Genomic DNA, 22,301 nt, shown 5'->3' on the forward strand with positions numbered 1-22,301 from the left:
CCGGGACACCGAGGGGCCGCCGCCCGCGGCGCTGTCGCCGGCCGGTACCTGCGGAACTCGGGCAGGGCGGCTCGGGGCTCCGTGTCCCGGGCACCGGGCCAGGGCTCCCGGCCGGACAGAGCCCGGTGCGGGCAGCGTGGGGCAGGGTCAGCGGCCGGGGGGAGGCGTTCACACGCCGGGCTCCGCCGGCCGGGACGCGGCTCTCCGGGAGCCCATCCCGCCCCTCCGCCCCGGGGCGACTCCCGAGGCCGCCGGGGAGGACCGTGCCTCGGGCGGGGGCTCTCCCGAGGAGCCGCCACCACACCTGCGGCCGCCCCGTCCCTCCACCCCCGCCACCCCGCGCCGGGGCCGCCGAGCCCCAGCGAGCCGCCCGGGCACGGCGCGGCGGTGGGCGCGGCCTCCTCCTCCGCCGCCCGCCCCTTCCTCCCTCCCTCTTCCCCCCCGCCCGCCGCTCCCACAGCCTGGCCGCCGCCGCTCCCGCGGCCCCGCCGGTGTCTCCGGTCGCCCCCGTCCGCCCGTTCTCCTCCTTCTCCGTTCCCCCCGCCCTCCCGCGCGGTGGTTCGCTCCTCCCCGCCCCTTTCCCCCACCTCTCTCGTCCCCTCCCACCCCCGGCTCCCCGCGGTGGTCTGGCCCGGCCCGGCGGCGGAGGGAGCGGCGGAGCGGGCGGGCGGGCGGCGCTGCCGGGCGGGGGTCTCGCTCTCCGGGGGTCTCGCTCTGCGCGGACGCGGCGAGCAGCGGAGCGGGGCGGGAGACAGCGCAGCGAGCGAGGCAGCGGGAGCGGCTCCCCGACCGCGGGCAGCACCATGAGGTGAGCGGCCGGCTCCGGAGCGGGCGGCGGGCGCGGGTTGGGGGGCGATGCTCCGCGCCCCCCGGCTCGGCCGGCGCACGGCCGGGAACGGGAACGGGCATGGGGGCCGGGGGGATCGGCCGGCGACGGGGGAGGGGGCCGGGCCGAGGGGAGCCCCGCGGTGGGGGAAGGGCCCATTGTTAGTGGCGGCGGGGGAAGGGCGGCCCGCCGTCCCCGTCCCCCCGCGGCGGCGGCGAAGTTGCGGTCGGGGGGCGGCGGCGGGGCCCGAGTCCGGGGCGGGGGGCGGCTCCGCTCCGGCGCCTCCCCCGGGCCGGGCACGGCGTGAGCCCCAGGCGCCCGTCTCCTTTCTTTCTCTGCCGGTGGTGATTTTTTTCCCCCCTTTTCCTCCGCCTTACCCGGCGCGTGTTGCATTGCAGCAGCAGCTGGGCTTTTCCCTCGGTAATCAATAAAGAGGCGCCGGGGGGAAGGAGGGAGGGGGGATCCCCCTCTCGGCAGCCGGGGAAGTGCCGCGTTCGGAGGTTTGGGATGTAAACACAGAGGTGGCCGCGGCTGGGGGCGGCAGGGAGGGAGGTGGGTGCCCGCCGCCTTCCCGCCGGGAACTCCCGCTCCCCGCCGGCTCATTCATTTGAAGGCGATTTTCTGCCTCCCCGGCCCGTCCCCCCTTCCCCCCGCCATCCTCCCCCCGGCTCTCCTTTAGCGCCTGTTCTGTTTCCATAATCTCCTTTCTGGATTGGTGCAGGACCCGGTGAGAAATGCGGCTTGGTGGCCGAGCGCTGGTCTGGCTGCCCGGGGACGCCGTGCTCCCTGCAGGCCTGCCCCTCGCTCAGACAGCTGGGGAAACGAGTTACTCATGCCTTCCTTTTTTTTTTTTTTTTTTTTTTTTCTTTTCGCCTGGAAGTTATTGTCTGCCTTGCAGTTGGATATGAACCTTCTTTGTCTTAAAGACACGACTGTAAGTCGTGAGGTCCTTTGGTGTAGAGATCCGGCAAGATCTGCGTGAGCAAAGTCGGCAAATTCCTCTGCTGCATAAAACTGATGAGCCATTAGATTTCCTTGTCAATTGCAGGAAAATCCCAATAAATTTTTTTGTACTGTGAGGATTCCCTCTTTCAGTGCACCTTCAATAGCGTTGCAGCGGGAAGCATGGGAACAATCTCCCTGTTGTTTTGTTTAGAATTGTGTTCTTGTATTTCCCTCTGGTTTTCTTTGTTAACTGTAGGTATTTATGTCTTACGTTATTTTAAGCTTTGTTTTGTCTTGTGATAATTTATTTTCAGTTATTCATGTTGCTCATGTAGAAGTCAGATACCCTGCAAGTGAAAAGTTACAGCTTGGAAAACCTATACCTAAGCAAAGGTGTTCTTTTTAATTATCTTGACACAGCCTTTAGCACAATGAATGCTGCTAATCGAGCAAGTCTTGGCATAAATAACCTTGGGAAGCCCCATGTAAGTTTGGGTTTCGTGCTGGCAAAAAGTGCTTGAATTGTGGGGGTGATGCTGAGTGAAGTGAGCTATAGCAGCAAGACTGCTCACTGTTCTCTGGTGTAACTGTATGTGTGCTAGGACCAGTGCCAGCTTGGAGGGAGCACAAGTATTTCTCTTAACCAGCACAACAGGAAAGTGTCTAGGTTGAACCTACCCTTAGGTTGCTTATTTAGGTGTTTGAATAGTTGACTTGCAGCAGTGAGTAAATGTAGGTAAATGAATATTTTACTGGCCTTGAAGCTTTCTACCCACTCGTGCCTATAGAACATCAAGCTGGCAAGGGGGAGAGGCAGTTGTGATTTGGAGGGTTGCTCTGGTGAGTGGTCATGGGGTGTTTCAAAGGAAGCTGACTTCCAGAACCCTTGGTTCCAACCCTCTGGAAAAAAAGAAACAAGCTGTACCAATTAAACTACACAGGCTAAAAAAATGATGTGCTTAAAGAAGTATTTTCTCTCTATAGAGGCACTATTACATTCACTCAGTTTTGTTTAATTGGTCCGACTCCAGTACAATGGCAAGCTTTCACTGCATACTCTCTCGTTGGACTTGTTTAGACTATGGTTGATGGTATATTTCTGAAACATGTTTAAACAATATCTTCATGCTGTATTTTGTTCAGGTAATGACTTTTAATGCGCATTTGCTGGTCAAGGCGAGGTCTGATGGGTGAGGAGTGACAAGCAACCAGTATTTCATATACAGCTCCAATGTTTGCAGGCACTGTTAAATCTTAGCAGTTCATACTAAAAATATACTTTTGGCACAATATTGATGGTCTTGTGGAATGAGTAAACTGCATTCTGTCATTGCTGTTGGGCAGGTAAGTATGCAGTTGTTGCTCCAAAGAATAAAAAAAAATACATAGATGAACTGGGGCAGGGTTGGGGGGGGGAGAAGCACTCTCACTTTCTCCCCTGTGGTTTGGCTGTTCTTCGGCCATCATGAGCCAGAACTAATTCTGATGATTTTGTGTTAAGATCTTGTGTCTTGTCTGGGTGATTAGCTGGTCAGTTACCCAAGAGCAAACTGGTTTTCCTTCTGTCAGATAATACTAAACATCCTTGTGAAGAGCATCTTTGAATGTTAAAACAATCAGCAGTTCTGTAAGACACAAACACTGACACTACACAGGAATTAATTCTTGCAGAAGTCTGCTTTGTATTCAAATTGAAATGATATGCTATTTGAATAACATCTGTTAGGGGTTTTAGGTTGCAGAGAAACTCTGAATATTAAATATCCCAGTTAAATGGTCTAGCCTAAGTATGAAGTTACTTGGTTCAGGAGCCAGCTTGAATAGGGCTGTATCTGTGTCTCCTGCCCTAGGTAAACAGCTGATTCCCATGGACACCTGTTGCTCTCTTTGTACTCAGGGGCAGCACTTTTGTCAGCTAACCAAATCCTGTTTCCTGAAAGCACTTATAATACAATAGGTATCCAGGAATGGGCATCTTCAGTGAAGCTTCCATTTACCAGCTGACTGGAAGGTGGTGGGGGGAAGATTCAGGTAACAGCAAAGTTTGGTGCCCCCGTTCTAGTAACAGCATGACTTCCCATCGTATTTGTACAAGAAGTGCGTGTGTGAACAGACTTTTATTGTAGCATATGTTGAAGTCTGTATTACAGAAGCTGGTAAACACAACTCTGCTGCTAGAGCTGGGGTTTTACAGTGAAGATTAACGGAATTACCTTCATTTTTTTTTCCTATATCAGGCTCATTTTGAGTCTTAACTCCAATAAAAATAAATGAGCTTTACAAGATACCGACTTTTTAAAAATCAAACTGTACAGCCTTCTCTTGGGATTACTACATTCATTTCTTTGTGTGGGAAAGAATTGTTTTTCATTAGTGTGCTGGTCAGAAAGCAGACTGCTTAGTCGGGTTGCATTACCCAAGTTCCCAAGAACTGGGAAAGAAGCAGTATTTTTAAGAAATTTTCAATTCAAATGTTTCCAGAGCCCAGTATAATAAATTGTGTTTATGATGGGCTACTATGGATATCGTATATAGGTGAATTTCATTCCATGCTTAGATAGGGCAAACAGCTAAATTACTATAAATTTTGCCTTTTCTGAAAAGTCATGTTGTATTCTTGCTTGTGTTTTCAAGCTAAAAAGGTAGCTAAATTTGTGGTCTCTAAACCACACTGAAATTTCTATTTACTTACAATCAGGAGCTTTTCTGCTCAAATATGTTGCTACAGAATGCACTTCACGTTATTATTTAAAAGTCAGCATATTTTATGCCTGGGCTGGTAAGCCTTCATTATATTTTAAATGTTGTGCTAAGAAAATGAATACCATACTCACTGTTTACTGAGTGAAAGCCCACTGCACAAGTAACAAAACATGTACCTTCATTAGGACTAGGAATGCTTGAAGGAACCCACACGCATTTCCTGGGGTTTCCACCAAAGTGGGTATACAAGAGCATTATTAGTGACAATACTACAGTTCAGTCTGCTGCAATAACTGCAGTTATTTAAGGTAGTGAAATAGCACAGCAGCAAGACCATCAATTTGATGGTGACATTAAGTTATTCTTGGATACGTAAGGTAACTCTTCGGAATTGTGGCTTTAGTTTTAATACTTGCCCGAATGGTGTATTTGAAATAGGAAGCTTAATTTAGTTAAGAAATATTTGACAAAATGTTGGAAGTGCAAGCAGGCAGTTAAATTAGACTGGATATGCATAACTGCAAGCAGTACAGTTCCTAAAATTGCTTGTATCTCAAGAGAAAAATTGGAGTTGTGGGCAGGGTTTTTTTTTCAGGTGGATACAAGAATTCAGGTTACTTTCCTTGTTCTTAAGTACACTAACAGATGGACTGAGTCATCTGTCTGATAGAAGTGTGGTCTTTAGCTTGCACTTTATTTGTGACAGTTGCAAGTAATTTTTGGACAGGCTGTTTCTGCCCACCTGATACGGCATCTGACAGCTGTTTTGCCCACAAGGCCTCTGGATAGTTTAGTGAATTATTTTGATAGTAAAACGATAAATCTTTAAAAATCTGCCCCATGAATGAAGAGTGCAGGAATGAGAATCCGTTTTTTTTTAGACAAAGCTATTTATGACCATCTTGGCAATTATGTTGTCAGCCTCTAAAAATTAGAAACAGTCTGGGAGTGTGTATAATTCAGGAATGCTCTCTGGAAGGGCATGTACAAGTTTTTTCTTGACTCTGGTTCAGGGTTTCATGTTTGCTGTTGGAGGTCAGAAAACAAGAGCGAGTTAGTTGGCATCCTGCTTCGGGCCACTCTAGCCTAAAAGCCTTTTTTCTCCACTTCCATAAAAAGCAGAAACATTTTTCTCCCAGCACCTGTTTCAGTGGATGCTTTGCCCTAAGTGACGTCTCTGGTGCTGCCTTAGGCATGTGATTGGAAATACTTTGTAATGAGGGCTGCTTCTTGCCATGCCAGGGCAGCTCATGTGGAACTATTATAGAAGTAGGTTATTGAACCACTGGATAGAGTCATTTGCTTTCATTACTAGAGAGAGCAAATGTATTTTGTGAAACAGATATTATTCCCTTCTTTGCTTTGACCTTTCATCTAGAATTGCTTTTGACAGTTCATGCCTGCTTCCACTCAGCAGTGGAGAAATCCACGTGCCAGCTCTTTAAACATCCAGGCATGTTTAGGTTTGGAGAGTGCTGTAGTGGTGAGAGAGAGCAAAAGATAAGTGCTTTTTGTGTTAGATTAAAAAAAACCTTACTTCTAGTTGTAGCTCAAATTAAATGTAGCAAAGACTGAAGTCACATCAGCCTTACTGAACTGTCAGCTGTGATGTTGGTTGGTGCCTACCTTGCTTCCCCACCCTACCTTGCCGTCCCTGGGAATTCAATACAACTATTTTGTGTTCTTGGGCTGTTAGAATCTCCCTTGGGATTAGTGTAGGAGTGAAGCTGCTTTTTACCTGCCTGTATTTAAACCTGCCAGGTGAGGAGCCACTGTTGTGTCTCTGCTGTGCTCTCCTGCCTTAACTTGCCATGGGTTCTCGCAAACCTGGAGAAGAACATAGTTTGTATGGAGCTTTTTTTGGTTGAATAACATACAGGAACTTTTTCCCATTTTAGAAACAGCTGCACCACCTTATTTTGCTTTTCAAATTTTCCAGCATGAGATATAAAAACGTGTATCTAAGTAATTGAGTCTGATTAGAAAATGCTTTGTAGCAATACTGGTTAGAGAGGAAAATGTTGAATTTTACTTCAATTACTCCTAATAAATTATTCTCCTAATTGCCAAACCTCTCCCCTGCTATCATGTATGACAAGTCTCCTTCACTGTAGCTGTTCTATGACTAATGTTAGAAGTGTTCCAGAAGAGAATGTGAATGTTGTGCTTACCAGCCTCTGGTGGTGTTATGTGGTGGTGTGTGCTGCTCCTAATGTTATGGCTCTGTAGGCACTTATGGGAGGCTTATGCTGCTGGGGAGGTGATGTGACATCTTTCTGGGTCTCCTGCCCAAATGCTGGTGACAGCCTGCTGGAGAAAACAGGACTGTTCAGTGGGATGTGAAATGATGTGTCAATCCACTTCGGATTAGTCTTTCCAGCTGAACTGCTTGTAACAAGCACATGTTTTGGGAATCAATGCACAAGTTAATATGAGGAATTGAAGTACGACTCTCTTGTCTCTGTGAGTAATCTTTAGACAAGGCTCATTAAAAGAAAACACAATGCTCAGGCAAAAAAAAAAATCTGCTCTTAGTTTCACATATTGAAAATACTCCAGGCAAAGCTGTTTTATGTAAAAGAAAAATAGTAAAAACAATTTCAGTTTAGTCCAAAACTGGTCTGCTTCTTTGCTAAGTGTGTGAGTTGGTGTTGTGTGTTTTTTCTTTTTGTTTTTTTTTTTTTAATTATGGTAAAGAAAGGTGCTGACACCAGGTGAAGTGTGGGAGAATGAAGTGGAAACTGATTGCTTTCCAGAGGGTGATATAAAAATGCTACTTTGCTGGACTGGTGTGCTGCCAGAAATAACTTAAACTTTTGGTTTGCATCACAAACACAGTTGGAAGGTGTTTGTTTGAAATTGTTCTTTCATTGTCTTTTCTTCACAAATTTGAAGTTTCTGTTTCCTGAACTGGATTACAAAGCAGTCTATACTTACTGCAAATTCCATACAGAAGGCTAGGCAAGGTTGTTGTTCATTGTAGTATACTTATCACCTAGTTCAAAACAGGTGAACTTTTACAACTTGGGATTAAGCAGAATGGTAAAAGAGCAAGAATAATCATTGGTATAGCTAAGACCTATATTATGCATTAGTTGCAGTTTTATAGCAAGTAAAGAAATATTTAAGTTTTCTTTTTAGAGGAAATAAGTTTCTATGTATGTCCTTAAAGGAATTTCCTAAAATGTAGTTTAACTGACTGCTGTCAGTTTATTCCTGGTTACCATATAGTGAAAGCAGCTTTTAAACTGAAATACTTTGAAGGCCATATAGTTAAGGCAGAGTTTTATTGTGGTCCCATCTGGCTAGTGGTGAACACTTTCTTATTCCAGTACATCCAGTATATACTGGATATACCTGGATATATCTATTATATATCCAGTATATATAATAGATATATTATATACTGGATATATCTATTATGTACTGTATATATATATATATGTATACATAGTATATCTATTCCAGTATATTCCTGTATAGACCAGTATGTCTTCATAAGTGGTCATGTCTGCTAGAAGTTTATATTTTGTGGAGATTTCCATTAAGTTGCAATTTTTTCCTATCGTATGGGATTGAAAATGGAAGTAGTAAATGGAAAGATGATTTAAGACTCTGTTGTAGTTAATGTATTTCCAACAAAACTTTCAGTACTGCTGCATTAGTGGTATTTTTACTGGCATTGGTGGAAAGAGGTGGTTGGTAGTTTCAGGTTCCTTTCAGCTTTCTGATTGGCTTTGCAAATGTGACTTAAGCATATGCTCTAAGTAAATCTGGGCATTGAACCTGGTAGTATTGCTGCCTAAAATCACTAGTTCTTCAAATAACTTATGTTGAATATGTGGCTTTTTTCAGGCTCTAAGCTTACAGCTCCAGATGAGCAAGAATTTTCCTTTTCTAGCTAGTGTATGTTTTTCATGTCCATAATGCATTACAGTGAACACTATACGCTGCTCCTCATTTTGAAAACTTGTTTTCTTCCTGTATTTTCCTGTTACATAAAAATCTCATTGCCCTTTGCTTTCTTTTAAAAGCTTCTATAACAGAGTCTTCTATAAACAGTGCACAGTGATGTGTACACTTTTTGTTATATCTCCTATGTTGAACTCTTGTTGGTATTTGAGGAGACTGTATGATCCATTTGGCAAGCCTTAGTCCATTAAACAATGCTAGCTCTTCTTTAAGAGTACCCTGCCTAAGTTTAATAAAATTGAATTTTTGTTTTTAAATCTTGTTTGATTTGTATTTAAAACTGTACACAGTGAAGCTTTCCTAGACAACTTGTATGGTATTCTTGAATGCATTTGCAAAGCCTGTTTTTAGAAATCTGCAATTGGCTACTGTGGATGATGGTAAATGGACTTTACAACTGCAGAATGAACATTATCTATTGTCTGAAATAGATGGTGTGGCCAGACTGACCAAACAGTGAAACCTAATCTAAATGAGCCTAATTTTGTCAGAGATAATGAATTAAAATAGTGAATGACAGTGCTAGGAAAATGATCAGTATTGAAGTTTACCATTTATATATGTAAGTCGATTCACTGAATGTGCTACTTAAAAACAGATATGGTTTGGTTTTCGTTATGTACTACTCTAGCAGAAATGCTGTTTTTTTTCTTAAATTATGTTTAGAGGTACTTTTTTCCTACTTCAGAATACTTCTGCTTTGATAGAAATCTCTGAATATAGTCAGAGATTATATTTCAATTTATTGTTGTACACCAATCTACTTCGTTGAATTGCATTAGTGTGAGTAGAACAGGAGGATGGTGCAGGAAGTGTCTGATGTATGTATATGAAATAAACATGTTTGGAACACAGGACTTTTTCCTAGTCAGATATGAACCATCTGGTCTGAAGCTGAGTCTGGAGACAGTAGTTCTGTCTCTAGTAGTCAGTGCTTTATCCCCCCTTGGTAAGAGCCTGCTGTTTGAGGGATGAGGGAGGACATGAAAGACCCTCCCAGTTCAGTGCTGTTCTGACCAAGAGAAGGCTGAGGAGAAAGGTCCATTTTGGAAAACTATCAGGGAACCTGTGTCTGACCATGAGTAGGAGGATGAAGAGATAAATTATTAGAGCACTGGAGTAGCAAGTGTTTGAACATAAGCTCAAGTTGTTCAGCTGACTCTTTAGTGTTGCGTGTTTTGGAGAGTAATTGAGAATGAGGTTTTGTACCATTTAATGGTTTCCTTGGGTTTTTAGCTACTGAGTGGAAATGCAGTAGTGGCTTTTGGATGAAAATTTTTACTTTGGGATTGAGGAAGAAGGCCAAAGCAATAAACACATAAAAGAAGTCGGTCAAATAGATTTTGCATCTTAAGGGTCTCATGCTGCAATCTGAAGGATTGCAGTGGAACCATTGTTCTGGTTTCCACAGTGCTGTGATTGAGTCCAGCAGCCTTTGGTGTGGTGACCAGCTGTGTTAACTGCATCATCTATGAATTATCCTCGGAATGATCCTCAGAATGATTACTGCTGCACTTTGCATCTGACCTTGCTCCTAAGTTGTGAGGTGAAGAAATTTGGACTGCTACACTCAGGGAATTGATTTTGTATTCTGGCAGTATCTTTGAGTAGTCTGTTTGTAAAGTTTGGGGGAATAGGGTGGCTTCAGGATTCTTCCTTGGCATAATAAAAAGGTGGCTTTGAAACCAAAGGGTATTCCTTTTATTTTGTGTACCTATCTTAGTCACTGATGGAACAGGTCAGTGCTCCTGTAATTGTCACAGGAACATAGCTTCCAACAATAGCTAAATCCACAAATGGATGGCAATATGACAAACACAAAGGATGTCTTGTAGGTTATGAATGCTGTTGCTGTAGCTTTGTTGCTCTAAGCTTATAAACATGACAAAGGTTTTATAAGTTGAGGCAATACCTTATTAGATCACCTGCTACAGTGGTGGGGAACAGGACACGGGCAATTGCACACGTCCAAGGGCTGAGTTTCTCAGAAGGCTGCACAATTATTTGGAGACACCATGTGGAGATTTTGTACTGTGTGGATTGTTGCAGGCACATTGCAGATACAGGTAAATGTTAGTGTATTTGTGGTTTAGTTTTTTAATAAGTAGCTCGTAGTTTTGATGTGTGACCTTGTAGCAATAGTTGGTGTAATTCTTATTTCAGAGTTTAAGGAATTGGGTGCTTGAAAACAGGTTAGCAGCTGTAGGATCTATTTAAATTGCTATTTGTTTTTGTTTTACTCTACAAAGATGATGTCTGCATAAAGGAAGTGGAGATTGCATTACAGAAAGCAATGTCAGAAAGTAAACCTGTGAAAATACTTTTCAAATGTCACTGTTTCCATGTAAAGCCTGGAGATATATTTTCCTTTGAAGCATCTGGCTACTGGAAATCACTGGGGGGGAAAGGATGCTTTGAATGCCTTTTTTAAGGAGCCCATCTCTGTTATTTTTGTGAAGACATGAACTTGGTCACTAGTGTGACTTTTGTATAGTAAACCTGTAAGATGCAAATAGAAGTGGACTGCATTGCAATGCTTGCAGCTTTAGACGTGACTAATGCTCATTAATACTTAATAGTAGGATTTTATTTTTCCCCTATTGAAATCCCCAGTTACCACAGGATAGAGGAGTGTACAGTTAAGCCAATTCTGAGTACCCTGGATATCTTGCCTTCTTTTATTCTTTCTGGATGCAAAGCAAGTGACCTCTCCTCTTGCAGCGCTCCTGCTCCAACAATAAAAAGAACCTTGGTATAAAGACTGTTCATGTAACTGTGAGGAATGCTTGCAGGTTTGGTGGTTTGTGTAGTACCAGTCTTGGCATTCACCAGATTTTGAATCCATGTATTTGAAATCTCACTTTTTTCCCACCTGAATTGACCTAACCTCCTGGTCCTTGAGTATGTCTGTGCTTGGGGTGGATGTAGGGACTAAACTCACCCCCAAACCTACTCATCAGGTATTTTGGTTGTAACTCTCAGGGAGCGTAGCCTGGTCTTGTCTTGGAATGGTGTTTAAGAAAGAACTAGCGAAGAAACAAAAACCTGAGAGAGGATTCTCTCCAATTTGCTGGTGCATATTTTTATATTATATATTTTTTATGATGTATTGATTTCCCACTTGAGTGATTGCAGTTTTCTTGATCTTTTGGGAACATGGGGAAATCTTGTGCAATTCATACTGTCTTACAAAAAACTTTCCCATGGAGAGGCACAGAGTTTAAGTGTATGTACGTTGTAATGAAAGCTGAAGATAAACTCATTTTAAATTCAAAGTAGTTTGGGTAGGTGCTCATTTTTATTATTTTGTAAGACAAAACCAATCCCCCAAACAAAACAATGCAAAAACATTTAGAAATAGAGCCATAGACTTTTCTTTCAAAATTTGAGTGCCTTAGTTTTTTTTACATAGTATGACAGAAATATTGTAAAACAAGGAAAGCATTTCATGCTTAAGAATGGAAGTTTTGTGCATCTGAGAACTTTTTATTGGTCATTACTAAAGAATTAAAATGTTGCTGGCCATATGCACTGCAGCAGGGAATTTTCTCTTGGCAGCACTATACCCTCCAGCCACTTAAATGCACAGAATCATTTTAATATAGAACAGAGTAAATGCTGGAGATAGCATCTTTGGTGGACTGGTGACAAAGGTAATGTTTATTCTGTGGCTGTTCTGTTTCTCAGGAAGACTGGGGTTAATTGTAGCTTGGCAAGTAAAAAAAAAAAAGTTCCATATTGTTTTTCTGCAGTAGATTCCTGTTGCTATGCAACAAACAGAATGTCACTTAGTACAGGATATATTAAATTGGTATTCCCAGCACATATCTCTGCCCGTTCATTTTATACTTTAGCAGGAGGGTATGGTTCTGGCTTCCTGTAGCACTGGAGTATGAAGTCTGTATTTGAGCTGCTATTCTGGGGCTGCTGGAGCTGCCTGACGTCAGTGCACTTGCAGAGCCTCTCTTTGTTTTCGGATGGATGGGACACCTGTGCAACACAATCAGGCTTCCAAGCAGACAAAAAGGGGTGGTGGTTATCTGTTATCTTCCTCGAGGTGGGATGGCATTGCCAAGCAACGTGTTAACACTTCAAAAGGGAGAAATTTGTTATATGGGAAAAATACTGGGCTGTGAATTGTGATAGTCTTTATATGTGACGCAGATGGCACTATCTGAACCTTTAAACCAAAATGTCTGCTTAAATTTATATTATTAGATTTAATGTTAATATTTGAATATGTTCATCCCTCCTCTGCTTACCTCCCCATTTTCCCCAGTGCTAAATCCAGCCAGTCGCGGCATCTGAATTCTGTGCATTTGCTCTCAGTGGATTCTGGAATAAATGTTTAGAGCATGTTTGAGAAAATTACTCTCTGTGGCTCTGGAACCAGTAATTAAGTAATGGACAAATGACAACATCTGGTAAGGCATTATTTTATAATCTAGTTAGTCTTCTGTAGTGGAAGACAAAGCAAAAGTAATACTGGAAATCTAGGAGGATGTTAATTTGATCTTTGCTTCAAAGTCTATCAAGCAATATAGATGTCTGAAATACAGAAACTGGAAAGCTGAGGATTTGTAGTACTGTGGTTTTGTAACGAATGCATTGTGTCTCAGGTGGTGTGATGTTTGTACTATGTAATCATCTTATTTTAGTCAGTTTTCTGAATTTTCGTGTGGGATTTGAAAGACAATTCACAAAATCTAAGCTGAAATTAAGATACATACTTAAATTATCAGGTCAAATATTGTCACTTTCTTGATCTTAGAACTGTCTAACATCTCTTTAAGACTGAAGCAGATTTGAAAGCAGCTTTTTATTATAAAAAATACTATAGTAAATGTATTTATGTGTGACTTCTTAATAAGCAGAAACCAAAATAAAGAGTTGAAGTAAAGCTATTTGAAAAGATTCAAAACACCTCTCAGTACTGTTCTCTTGCTTGTTTTGCCAAGGGGTTGTCCCTAATCTATAAAGCATCATTGAGCAAACAGCCTTTGGTAACACAAATGCCTTTCTCGTAGTCTGATGCTTAATTCAGACCTCAATGCCAGGGAGTTTCTGCCTGTTCTCAAGGAGGCCCAATAAAAAACCTTTGTGTACACAAAGAGAACTTGATGCAACCTAAAAAATTCTTATGGCATTTGGTGAGATCAAACCTGAGCTTTGTCACAGAAATGATTTAAATACATGATGGGGATGCTTGGGGCCTTTTTGCTTTCTGTTTTGGGAAGAGGGATCTCTGCTTCTCTTGCACAACTGTTTGATGAGAAAGAGAAAACTGCTTGTGACTCTCAACGCTATGATGGCTTGTTTCAGTTCTATCTTTTGGCACAAGAAACAGTAGGAATTTGTAAAAATGTGTCCACTTGAGAAGGGGAGGCAGATGAAATTAAATTGTGAAGATAACATTTTCATCTGTAACTTTAATGAAATTAACTTATTTTAGTGTGTAAATAAAGAAGTTCTAGAATATACCCAGGAAAGTGGGAAATTTCAGCTGTAAGTTTTAAGTAGTGTGCTGGTAGACTAGTTAGGTAAATCTTAAAGGAACTCAGAGTAGAAAGTGGATGTTCTGGAAACACTCTTTTGGGAATAACTCTGATTATAGAACAAAGAGCATTTAAAAGTTAGACTCAGGGGCTATTCTGCTATAAATAGGGCTATAATAAAACAGCTTTTCATAGCCATCATCTTACCCCTCAAATTGAAATTAAGTTGGGGCAGATCTTTTAGGTTTGATACCAGTAGTCCAAGGTTCTGTTTGGCTGTTGAAAAGCAATCAATACAACCTTTGTGCATATGTGGGCAGTGCCACTACCCTGCTAGCCCTTACACCAGATGCAGAATTTTCTCAAAAAGGATGTTGGAGCATGTGAATTATTTTATGCTATTTTTTCCTTCTCTACAATAGAGCCTGGACTCTTGTTTGCAGATAGAAATAGATGGTGGTTTGAAGCCTGCTTTGTGTTGTTTTTGTTTAGTTTGTCTTTCTCTGTTGCAGAGGCTGGAAGGTCTCTAATGAATGAGATAGGGAATTGCTTGAAGGGAAGATGATTTCATGGACTCAGCTCAGTGTTTTCTGCAAGCACTGACTGCTTCTTATTTTTCAAAGAATTTTTGTCCTTTGGTGCTGCTTGAGAGTTGTCAGGGTGTTCATTAGCTGTGTCCCGGCCTGTTTTCTTACTGACTAACTTAAGACTGTGGGCTGATCTGTCAAAACATTAAATTATTCAGCATCTACCTTAGTCCTTCAAAGCAGAGAGAATCTTAGATGGCCACTGAAGACAAAGACTCCTAGATCATCTTTGATTAAATGTGCAATATCAGAAGACTTGGTGCACCAGTTGTTGTGCTTCAGCTCGCCCATGGAGGAAACAACTTCCCCTCTGTTTCTCCTTTACTTTCCTTTTGCTAATTTCTTTTTGCTAATTTCTTAAAAAGAATCTGTGCTCAAGTTTGAAGCTCTCAAATGCTATATTTTATGACACTGTGTTTAAACTGTGAATAACTTCTGAATTTGGTATTCAGAACAAGTTTTGATTAATGTGCAAAAAACGTCACTACACATTGAATAATGAAGAAACCTACTAGCTGTTCGTTTACTCCTCAGTTCATGTATCCAAAGTCAGAGGCAGTCTGAGAAAAAAGGTGGGAGGGGTGAGAGGAGTAAGTATGTAACTAAGACTTTTTAATGGTTTTACAACTGCAAGTCACTCCTTCCTTCATATATAAGCAACCAGAACTTTGCGGTGCTCTTAACTCATGTACTTTTTTAAACTTTGGAGTTCGTTTTTAAACCAGAATACAGTGTAATTTTTCATGTTCTTTAAAAATTGAAATAATAGGCCAAATATAATGTGCCATGGCACATTGAAAGGCACGTAGATTTGGAACAGCTAGATTGTCAGCTGCATATGCTCCCTAAAATCAGTGTAACTCTTAGTTCTTGTCCTGTTAGTAGAGCATGCACATGGAGGAAACAAACTGTGATCACAACAAGGTGTGCTTGCCAGGAACCCAAACTTCAGGGATCTGTGTTCTCTTTGTACTGTACTTTATCAGAATTGCTCACTTCAGCCAAGCTAACATCCATCAATAGTTATCCATCAGCTTTTAAGACAGGACTGGAACACTTTGTTCAGTGTCCTAGTGCTTTGTGTAGGTTGGACCTGGTGGCTTTCTCTGAAGGTGCTTTGGATTTGACTAAGTTGATCTCCCCTTTACCATACAGATAAAAGATGGATAATGTTCACCTGACTGGGACAGTCAACTTCAGTGACTCCTTTTAGATATTTAGATAATTGAAGTGCAGTAAATGGTCTACAGTAAACAGTGGTCTCCAATAAATGATGAGATGGGTCACTTTTGTGAGTTTTGGCTACATGGCAGATGTAGGCCTAGTTATTAAGGAAGGAGCAAGGAACAGCTTTTCAAAATAACTGTACACGTTCTCTGTCTAAATCTTTGGAGGCTCCAGAGAAAAATGATGCCAGAGATCATCTGGGCAGACAGATTTTTCCTGCAGGCTCTGATCTGTAAGTTGCAATTTGGGTGCCTCATTTAAATGTATCTTTAGTCTGAGATGGTATCACCTCTACTGTGAAACTTTTTCCCATTCTGAATTCTCCTTGGAGGTTTTGTCTCACTACATTATTTAAATCTTCATTCTGTGTATTAATGCTTCCATACTCACTAACTGTGGATAGTACAGACCAGCTTATTCTGTCTGAAGCTATTCTAGTGTATGTGAGGCTTTGAGTTTCTCCTGAGTCTTTTGAAGATTGAACTCGCCAATTTCATTAATCTCTCACTGTGGTTTGTTTTTAGGACCTCCTGCCTGGAGAGTTGTTAACTCTTCACTTGGTCCACCTCCTTTGGAAGCTAAGGCTGATTATGTCCAGCCTGTCATGTCCTGATTTTCATCTGTTCACTGGAATGTATCTAAATGTAGACCTGAATTTGTTTTTTCTGTCAGTCTTCCAGTATGCCGATATTAGTCAGAATTCTTACCCTGCTTGCATCTTCTTCTGGGCTCCTGTCCTCTCTGATAGCAAGAATACTCTTCCATCTCTTTATGGTTCTGCTGCAGCACAGGCATTGCAAAGCTGCACTTGATATATTTTCTCTGAGTGTAGCATCTGGTGTCTGAATAAGGTTTTCAAATCTCCTTTCTGCTCTCCTTACAGTAATTTTGTGTATACATCTCTTACAAAAATGCCCTGTGAATGCTGTGAAGAACGAAGTCATTTGACAGCATCTGCCCTCTGTGGTAATTAGTGTAGGACTCCAGAAGAACTGGAGGAAATTAGACTTTTTGACATCGTTAGTTCATAAGTGGCATTGAAGATGCAATTGTTATCTTTTAGCAGTTTTTACTAATAGTTGGTGCTTGTGTTTTTCTTGTGATTGAAGGTAAGCATAGGCTCTTTGTAGACATGACAGCCTGCTTCCTTCCCCATTCAAAACCTCACATCTGCTCTGGGTGGAACACTGGACCATGGGCAAACTTGATTGACATCCCTCCATGGGCTCAAGTTGTGAATACCAGCTGAAGTATAGTAGTTTTGTGGAAAATGTTGCTGAGTTTCACAGCTTGGAATTGTATCTGTTCAGTGTAAGCCAAACAACTTTAGTCTCCTGAAAACTGAGGCTCGTAGCTATGACATCCAGGTTTTGTTATGGGGAGAAGGTACATAGTAAATGCAGACACAAAATGTACAAAAAAGTCATCGGTTGTGGTTGGAGCTTGCAAATTTTTGCACAGTTGAGAACATGAGCTTTGTAAAAAGCAGTGTGGAGCAATCTGTTGCTGGTATCACTGATAGTACTGCAGAGAAAAGACTAAAGTGTAAAGAATGAGAGTGGTGTGAGCTCCCCTGGGAATGCTCAGGGATCGCTTTGTGAAGGATTACCCTCTTGGGATCCAAGCAGGGTGGACCAGCTTTGGGGGTAAAATGTTGGGCTACAACCTACTGATGATAGCCTGGAAGAGGGGTGGAGGTTGGTTTTGCAGGAATAACCCTCTTTAACCCTCTTTTCACTATAAACTCTTCTTGCTGTAGTTACACAACTGCACTGTGCTTCGGATTTTGTTCCCTTACTGTGGTACCAGTGTGTTGCAGGCACCTGATTAAAATCCTTTCAGTCTGGCCCAGACTGTTGTTTGTTGCAGTAGATTGTAGCAGAATCTTAAATTTGCTCTCTTCTAAATCTTAAATTTGTTCTGACTTTCAGCAGAAATTCCATGAAGTATGAGAATGAGGTGCATTGTCATAAAAGAAACCTACATAGCTGAGGAACTTTTAAGGAAGTCTAATGCATTAGAGAGTGTTTTATGACTTACAGTATAAAATTTGTAAGTATAATGATTTTTTAAAAACAAAATGTTTTACCTGAAAATAAATCTCTGCTTGAAGAAGCTTTGTACCATGAGAGATAGTTTTGCTGAGATGTAATTAGCAGTGCTCCTGGCTTCTGCACCTAGCAAAAATACTAGTTGAAGAGACAGGTGGTTTGTTTCCTTTGTGCACAGCTTATTTGTGTTTCATAATTGTCTGAAAGTGTTGGAAATACTGCTGGACTAGGTTATCAAATACTAATTTTCTGTGTAGCTACTGGGTACACTTAGGGGATAAGCTTTTAAACTGGTAATCATGGATTATTTACTTCTATTTGAAACTACTTGAATTTTTATTACAACATGACAGTATAACCAGTTGTGTCTGCAAAACAGCTTGAAAGCGTGAAAACCTTTGCATTTTGCTTTCCTTTTTTGTTGCAATAAGCTACTATTTGTAGTTACGGTCTTTCCCTGGAATTCCTTTCATCTGCTGTACACTACTGAATATCTTTAGGCTTAAGTGAGTAACTTTGTGCTGATTGTCTCCCTATTGGATGTTAGGTTTAAAAAGCTTCATAGATAGTGTGGAAAAAGACATCAGCAGAGGAGTGGGGCGAGTGTCCAAGCTTTTTATACAGTAAATTCCACGTACAGAGAGAGCTTAACTTACTGTTCTAAGTAAAATCCAGAGGTGTGAGGTAAGTGGCCATTTTTCCTCTCAGGAGCATCACGTGCCTTTCAAAAACGAGCGCTGCCTTTTGCTTCAGCTGCACATCCAGCCCTAACCAAGGGGGCCAGCAAAGGCACAAGTGAAAACCTGAAATAGATGTTTGCATTTTAAATCTCTCTCAGTGGTATTCTTAACGAAACAAATGTTCACTTGGCAGTGAGTGTCTTTCTGTCAGCTTTCTGCCAAGGATGCTTTCCTTGTGATTTTCAGGTGATTACTGTAGGATTACAGATACCCATGGATGGGATGAGCAGGAGAGCATCCACAAGCCCATTTTTATAGCCCAGCAGTTGTAGAGCTAATACCAAAAAATGTAATAGGATGAAGAGGAATTGATTTGTAGCGGTGTTTTACAAGCTTCTGTAATGTATATAGCCATCCTCCTTGTTTTCTGTGTTTTTCCAATAACTTAGCTCAAGGTTTTGGAATTTAATTATGCTTGGTCAAAATAAATGTTATGAAGGCTTACCTGATCACTGCTTTGTCTAAGCTTCACTAAGCATTGAGTGATGTCTAGCACTTGCTAAAATTGTATTTCATTGCAAGCATTGTAGAAATTAGAAACAGAGTTTTTGTCTGAAACTGTTATCTGCTTTTTTGCTATTTTCCTAAAAATTTTGAAGTTAGTGGAACAATTTTTCTAATGTTAATTGAAACAATATTTAAAATATTTTATTCCTCTGGAGATCTTTAGGGTTTTTTTAATGGGATTTGGACTAACTGGACAAACTGCAACTGAAATGTCAATCCTAAATTTAGTTTGCATTTAAAAAGATCTTTTATAGGCCTTGTTTGCAAAACAGGTTATTGTCTAAAAGTGAGAATTTTTGTTTCCTAGCTTTAGAATGTCTTGCTTGGTCAGATCTGAATCTATTTGCTCATCAGAGACAATAGCATAAAAAGCCATTTTAAAAAGTGGCTGCAGGCTACAGAAGCCCCAAGACTTCCCCCAGTATTTTCTCAGTTTGGGGAGAACTTCAGTGACAGCCTGTGTACTCCGTGTGACCATGGCAAAAAATGCTGGGATTATTTGCAGCTCTGTTTGATCTGTGGAATGCACTGCATCTATTGTTAGCTCTCCAGCTGAAGCAAGAGCTGGAGTTGTTTTTCTCTTTTGACACTGCAGCAGGTCTGGCCAGACACTGCTGTACCAATCTTGAGTAGTTAAAGGTGATAGGATTGGCATACTTCCCATCTTCTAGTAGCCGTGGGGGAGCTGAGATGTGGGAGATCATAACTTATGTAGCTTTAAAATCCTTCAGAGGACTGCAGGCAGTGTCTCTCTACAAGCCTGTAAAGTTCACTGTGTTCAGCTTTCCTGTTGGGTTTAGTGTCTCTTGGAAGTGTAAGCGCTTTTCCTGGATAATTCCTTACCACAGAGATTAAACACTGTGTGTGTGATAGTAATGAGGGCAACATTGTCACATCTTGCCTGTAAACACACCAGCCTCACTAGCACACATACACAGGCTCCTTTGCTGCTGAGATCATCATCTCTTTTTTTCTTTTATTTTCTCATCAGCATTAAATTTAGATGTTGAACTCCTCACAGTTTCTTCACAGAGCTCATAGATCTATTAGTTGTCTCAAATTCAGGTTTATTCTGCATTGTGCTTTCTGAATTCCTTCCATCTGACAGCCTGCTCTTAGAGGGGCATGGAGCAATGCTTTTCTGGACTTACCTGATAACCAGAGAACAGGGCTTGTAGGGACTGGATTTAGGTTGATTGGTTTGTTACGAAATATTAGATAAAAATATATCAGAAGTAGTGTAGCAGTAGATTACTTATGAAATAATGCAAATAGTTTTGAAAGCTGTTACATCTAAAATTAATGTCAGATTAAAAAAGGAAGCTTGCCAGCATTTCCCCAGCAGTGATCCCTGGGCAGAGTGGCTGTTTATTTAAACTGGGACTTCCTTCTTACTACCTAAAACAATAGAAAATGACTTTTTATCTAAAAGGCTTTGCTTCCTATCTTAGATTTAACTGCCTTGATAACAAGACAAAGAAAACAGGATGTGTAATTCAAACAAGACGGATACCAGCATTCCACGATTCCCTGTCTATGGAAGGAGTTAGGTTTTGTGTGAATTACAGAGATTTTAATATTAAAGTGACATTGAAATTGGAAAAGCGCTCTGCTGGGGCAGCCTGCTGCTCAGTGTAGTCCCATACACTGTCCTGGAGAGGAGCAATAAGAGAAGCTGCTTGGAAGAAATTGCCAGCAGCCCCATAGGGATCTCTTTTCCTTTCCCTGTGCCAACATCGTAGAATCCATTGTCTGTTTTGAGGTGTTTTGGAACATGCCTATGGATTCCTTTTATTATTTTTTTAAAGAACCTGTTACCCATGAATTCCTCTAAATTCCTTTGTAGCTTGCTGATCTTATCTTTCTCCATAGCTTCCTGTAGCAACAAAGTCCAGAAATTCACTTCCTTTATATGTAACTTTTTAACCTTTAGGGTGGTAGGGATTTATTTAGGTGAAGTCAAATCAGAAGTTCAGATTTGCAGCTGCTTGCCTGTGCCCTGTCATTGTGAGTTCTGCTTCTTCTAAGCAGCCTGGTTTATGGTGTACAGTACAGTGAATATATTTCTTTGCAAGTAAAATGGAAAGGAGGAGCAATCATGTTGATTGTGCTACCCTAAGATCAAAAAGGCATTGTTGATGTTCCTCTATGTGGTTTAAGTGGATATGCAGATGAAGAAGTTCAAAGAATCCAAACAGCACCTTCCAGTTTATTCCTATAGCAAATAAAGGTCTCCACTAGTAAGGGAAGATCTTTCTAAACATTGTGACAATTTTTTGACAGGTTACTTTGGTGATTGCTCTAGCAAGTCTGTAATATTTTTATGGCACCGTTTCTATAAAAGTGTTCTTTGTGTGTCTAGCACAGAGGCAGCGCATGTTGCGTAATTTTTATGGCTGGAGGAAAGAGCCTGAAACTTGCACGGCTCCTGTGTATGATTCACACTGAGCAAGAACAGGGCTTTCCTTGCATCAATCAGGTCACTGTCCTGCTGCTGTACCTGGTTTATTACTCAGATTACAGGTCAGTTTTGCTTGTTTTTCTTTTTCCTTCCCCCCACTTCTTTTTTTAGCTGTCTCTAGGTAGCTGTGTTTAGAGCAAAGCACAGAAAACTGAATAGAAATCCTATGTCACGGAGGAATATTAAATTTTTAAGCTTAGAATTTTCTGTAATGTTCTAAGGAATGTGAGTTCTAAGACCTTAAACTTTAAATTCACAGGACCCTTGTATGTCAGGAGAAAAGTCAGTAGATTTTTATGGTGCAGTAGTATCGGTTGGCTCTTTAACCCGCCTTCCCTTTATCTCTTGATAGGAGAGCTGTAAAACTGAAGCATGGTGACCTCAGAAGATAGTTATGGTGGCATCACTCTATATACTGTGACTTTGATAGAAGGGTTTTGCTTGACACTTGAGTTTTTCAGTGTAAGAGATATATTGACTGAAAAAAACCCCAGCATCTGCGATATGGTTGGAGTCTAGTGAAATGCTTGAATTTACTCCTCTTTTAAGTTGTATGCTGGCCATCACATGCATACTGCTTATATTTGTGGATTGGCATAGTCTGTGTATTGCGAATGTTAGGATTACTCCAGGAATTTTCTCATAGCATTTCTGGATGTTTTGAATCTTAATCTGACACTAATTAAGGTCTTGAGCTTCTCTTATATCCTGGGTTGTCATTAACAGGAGTAGAAGTAATTCTTCAGTGATGGCAAGGTGGAAATTTTGTGGGCTCTAGATTTTGGAG

At 41.5% G+C, this 22,301-nt stretch overlaps 1 protein-coding gene across 6 annotated transcripts in view; it reads left to right on the forward strand.

Moving 5' to 3' along the window:
* The first annotated feature begins 498 nt into the window (after positions 1-498).
* Positions 499-22,301, forward strand: part of ENAH (ENAH actin regulator) — a 90,388-nt gene continuing 68,585 nt past the window's right edge. The window contains exons 1-2 of one of the 6 annotated variants that reach the window (XM_085575911.1): positions 1,455-12,503; positions 12,726-12,870. Coding sequence is in view for 4 of the 6 variants with exons in the window: in XM_085575909.1 (XP_085432035.1) it covers positions 21,446-21,576 (131 nt within the window). In the remaining 2 variants the exon portion in view is untranslated. The other 5 variants (XM_085575908.1, XM_021543307.3, XM_077781915.2 and 2 more) reach the window with 5 other exon arrangements.

This window comes from Lonchura striata, chromosome 3, assembly GCF_050655825.1.
Source record: "Lonchura striata isolate lonStrDom1 chromosome 3, ASM5065582v1, whole genome shotgun sequence".
Lineage (NCBI taxonomy): Eukaryota > Metazoa > Chordata > Aves > Passeriformes > Estrildidae > Lonchura > Lonchura striata.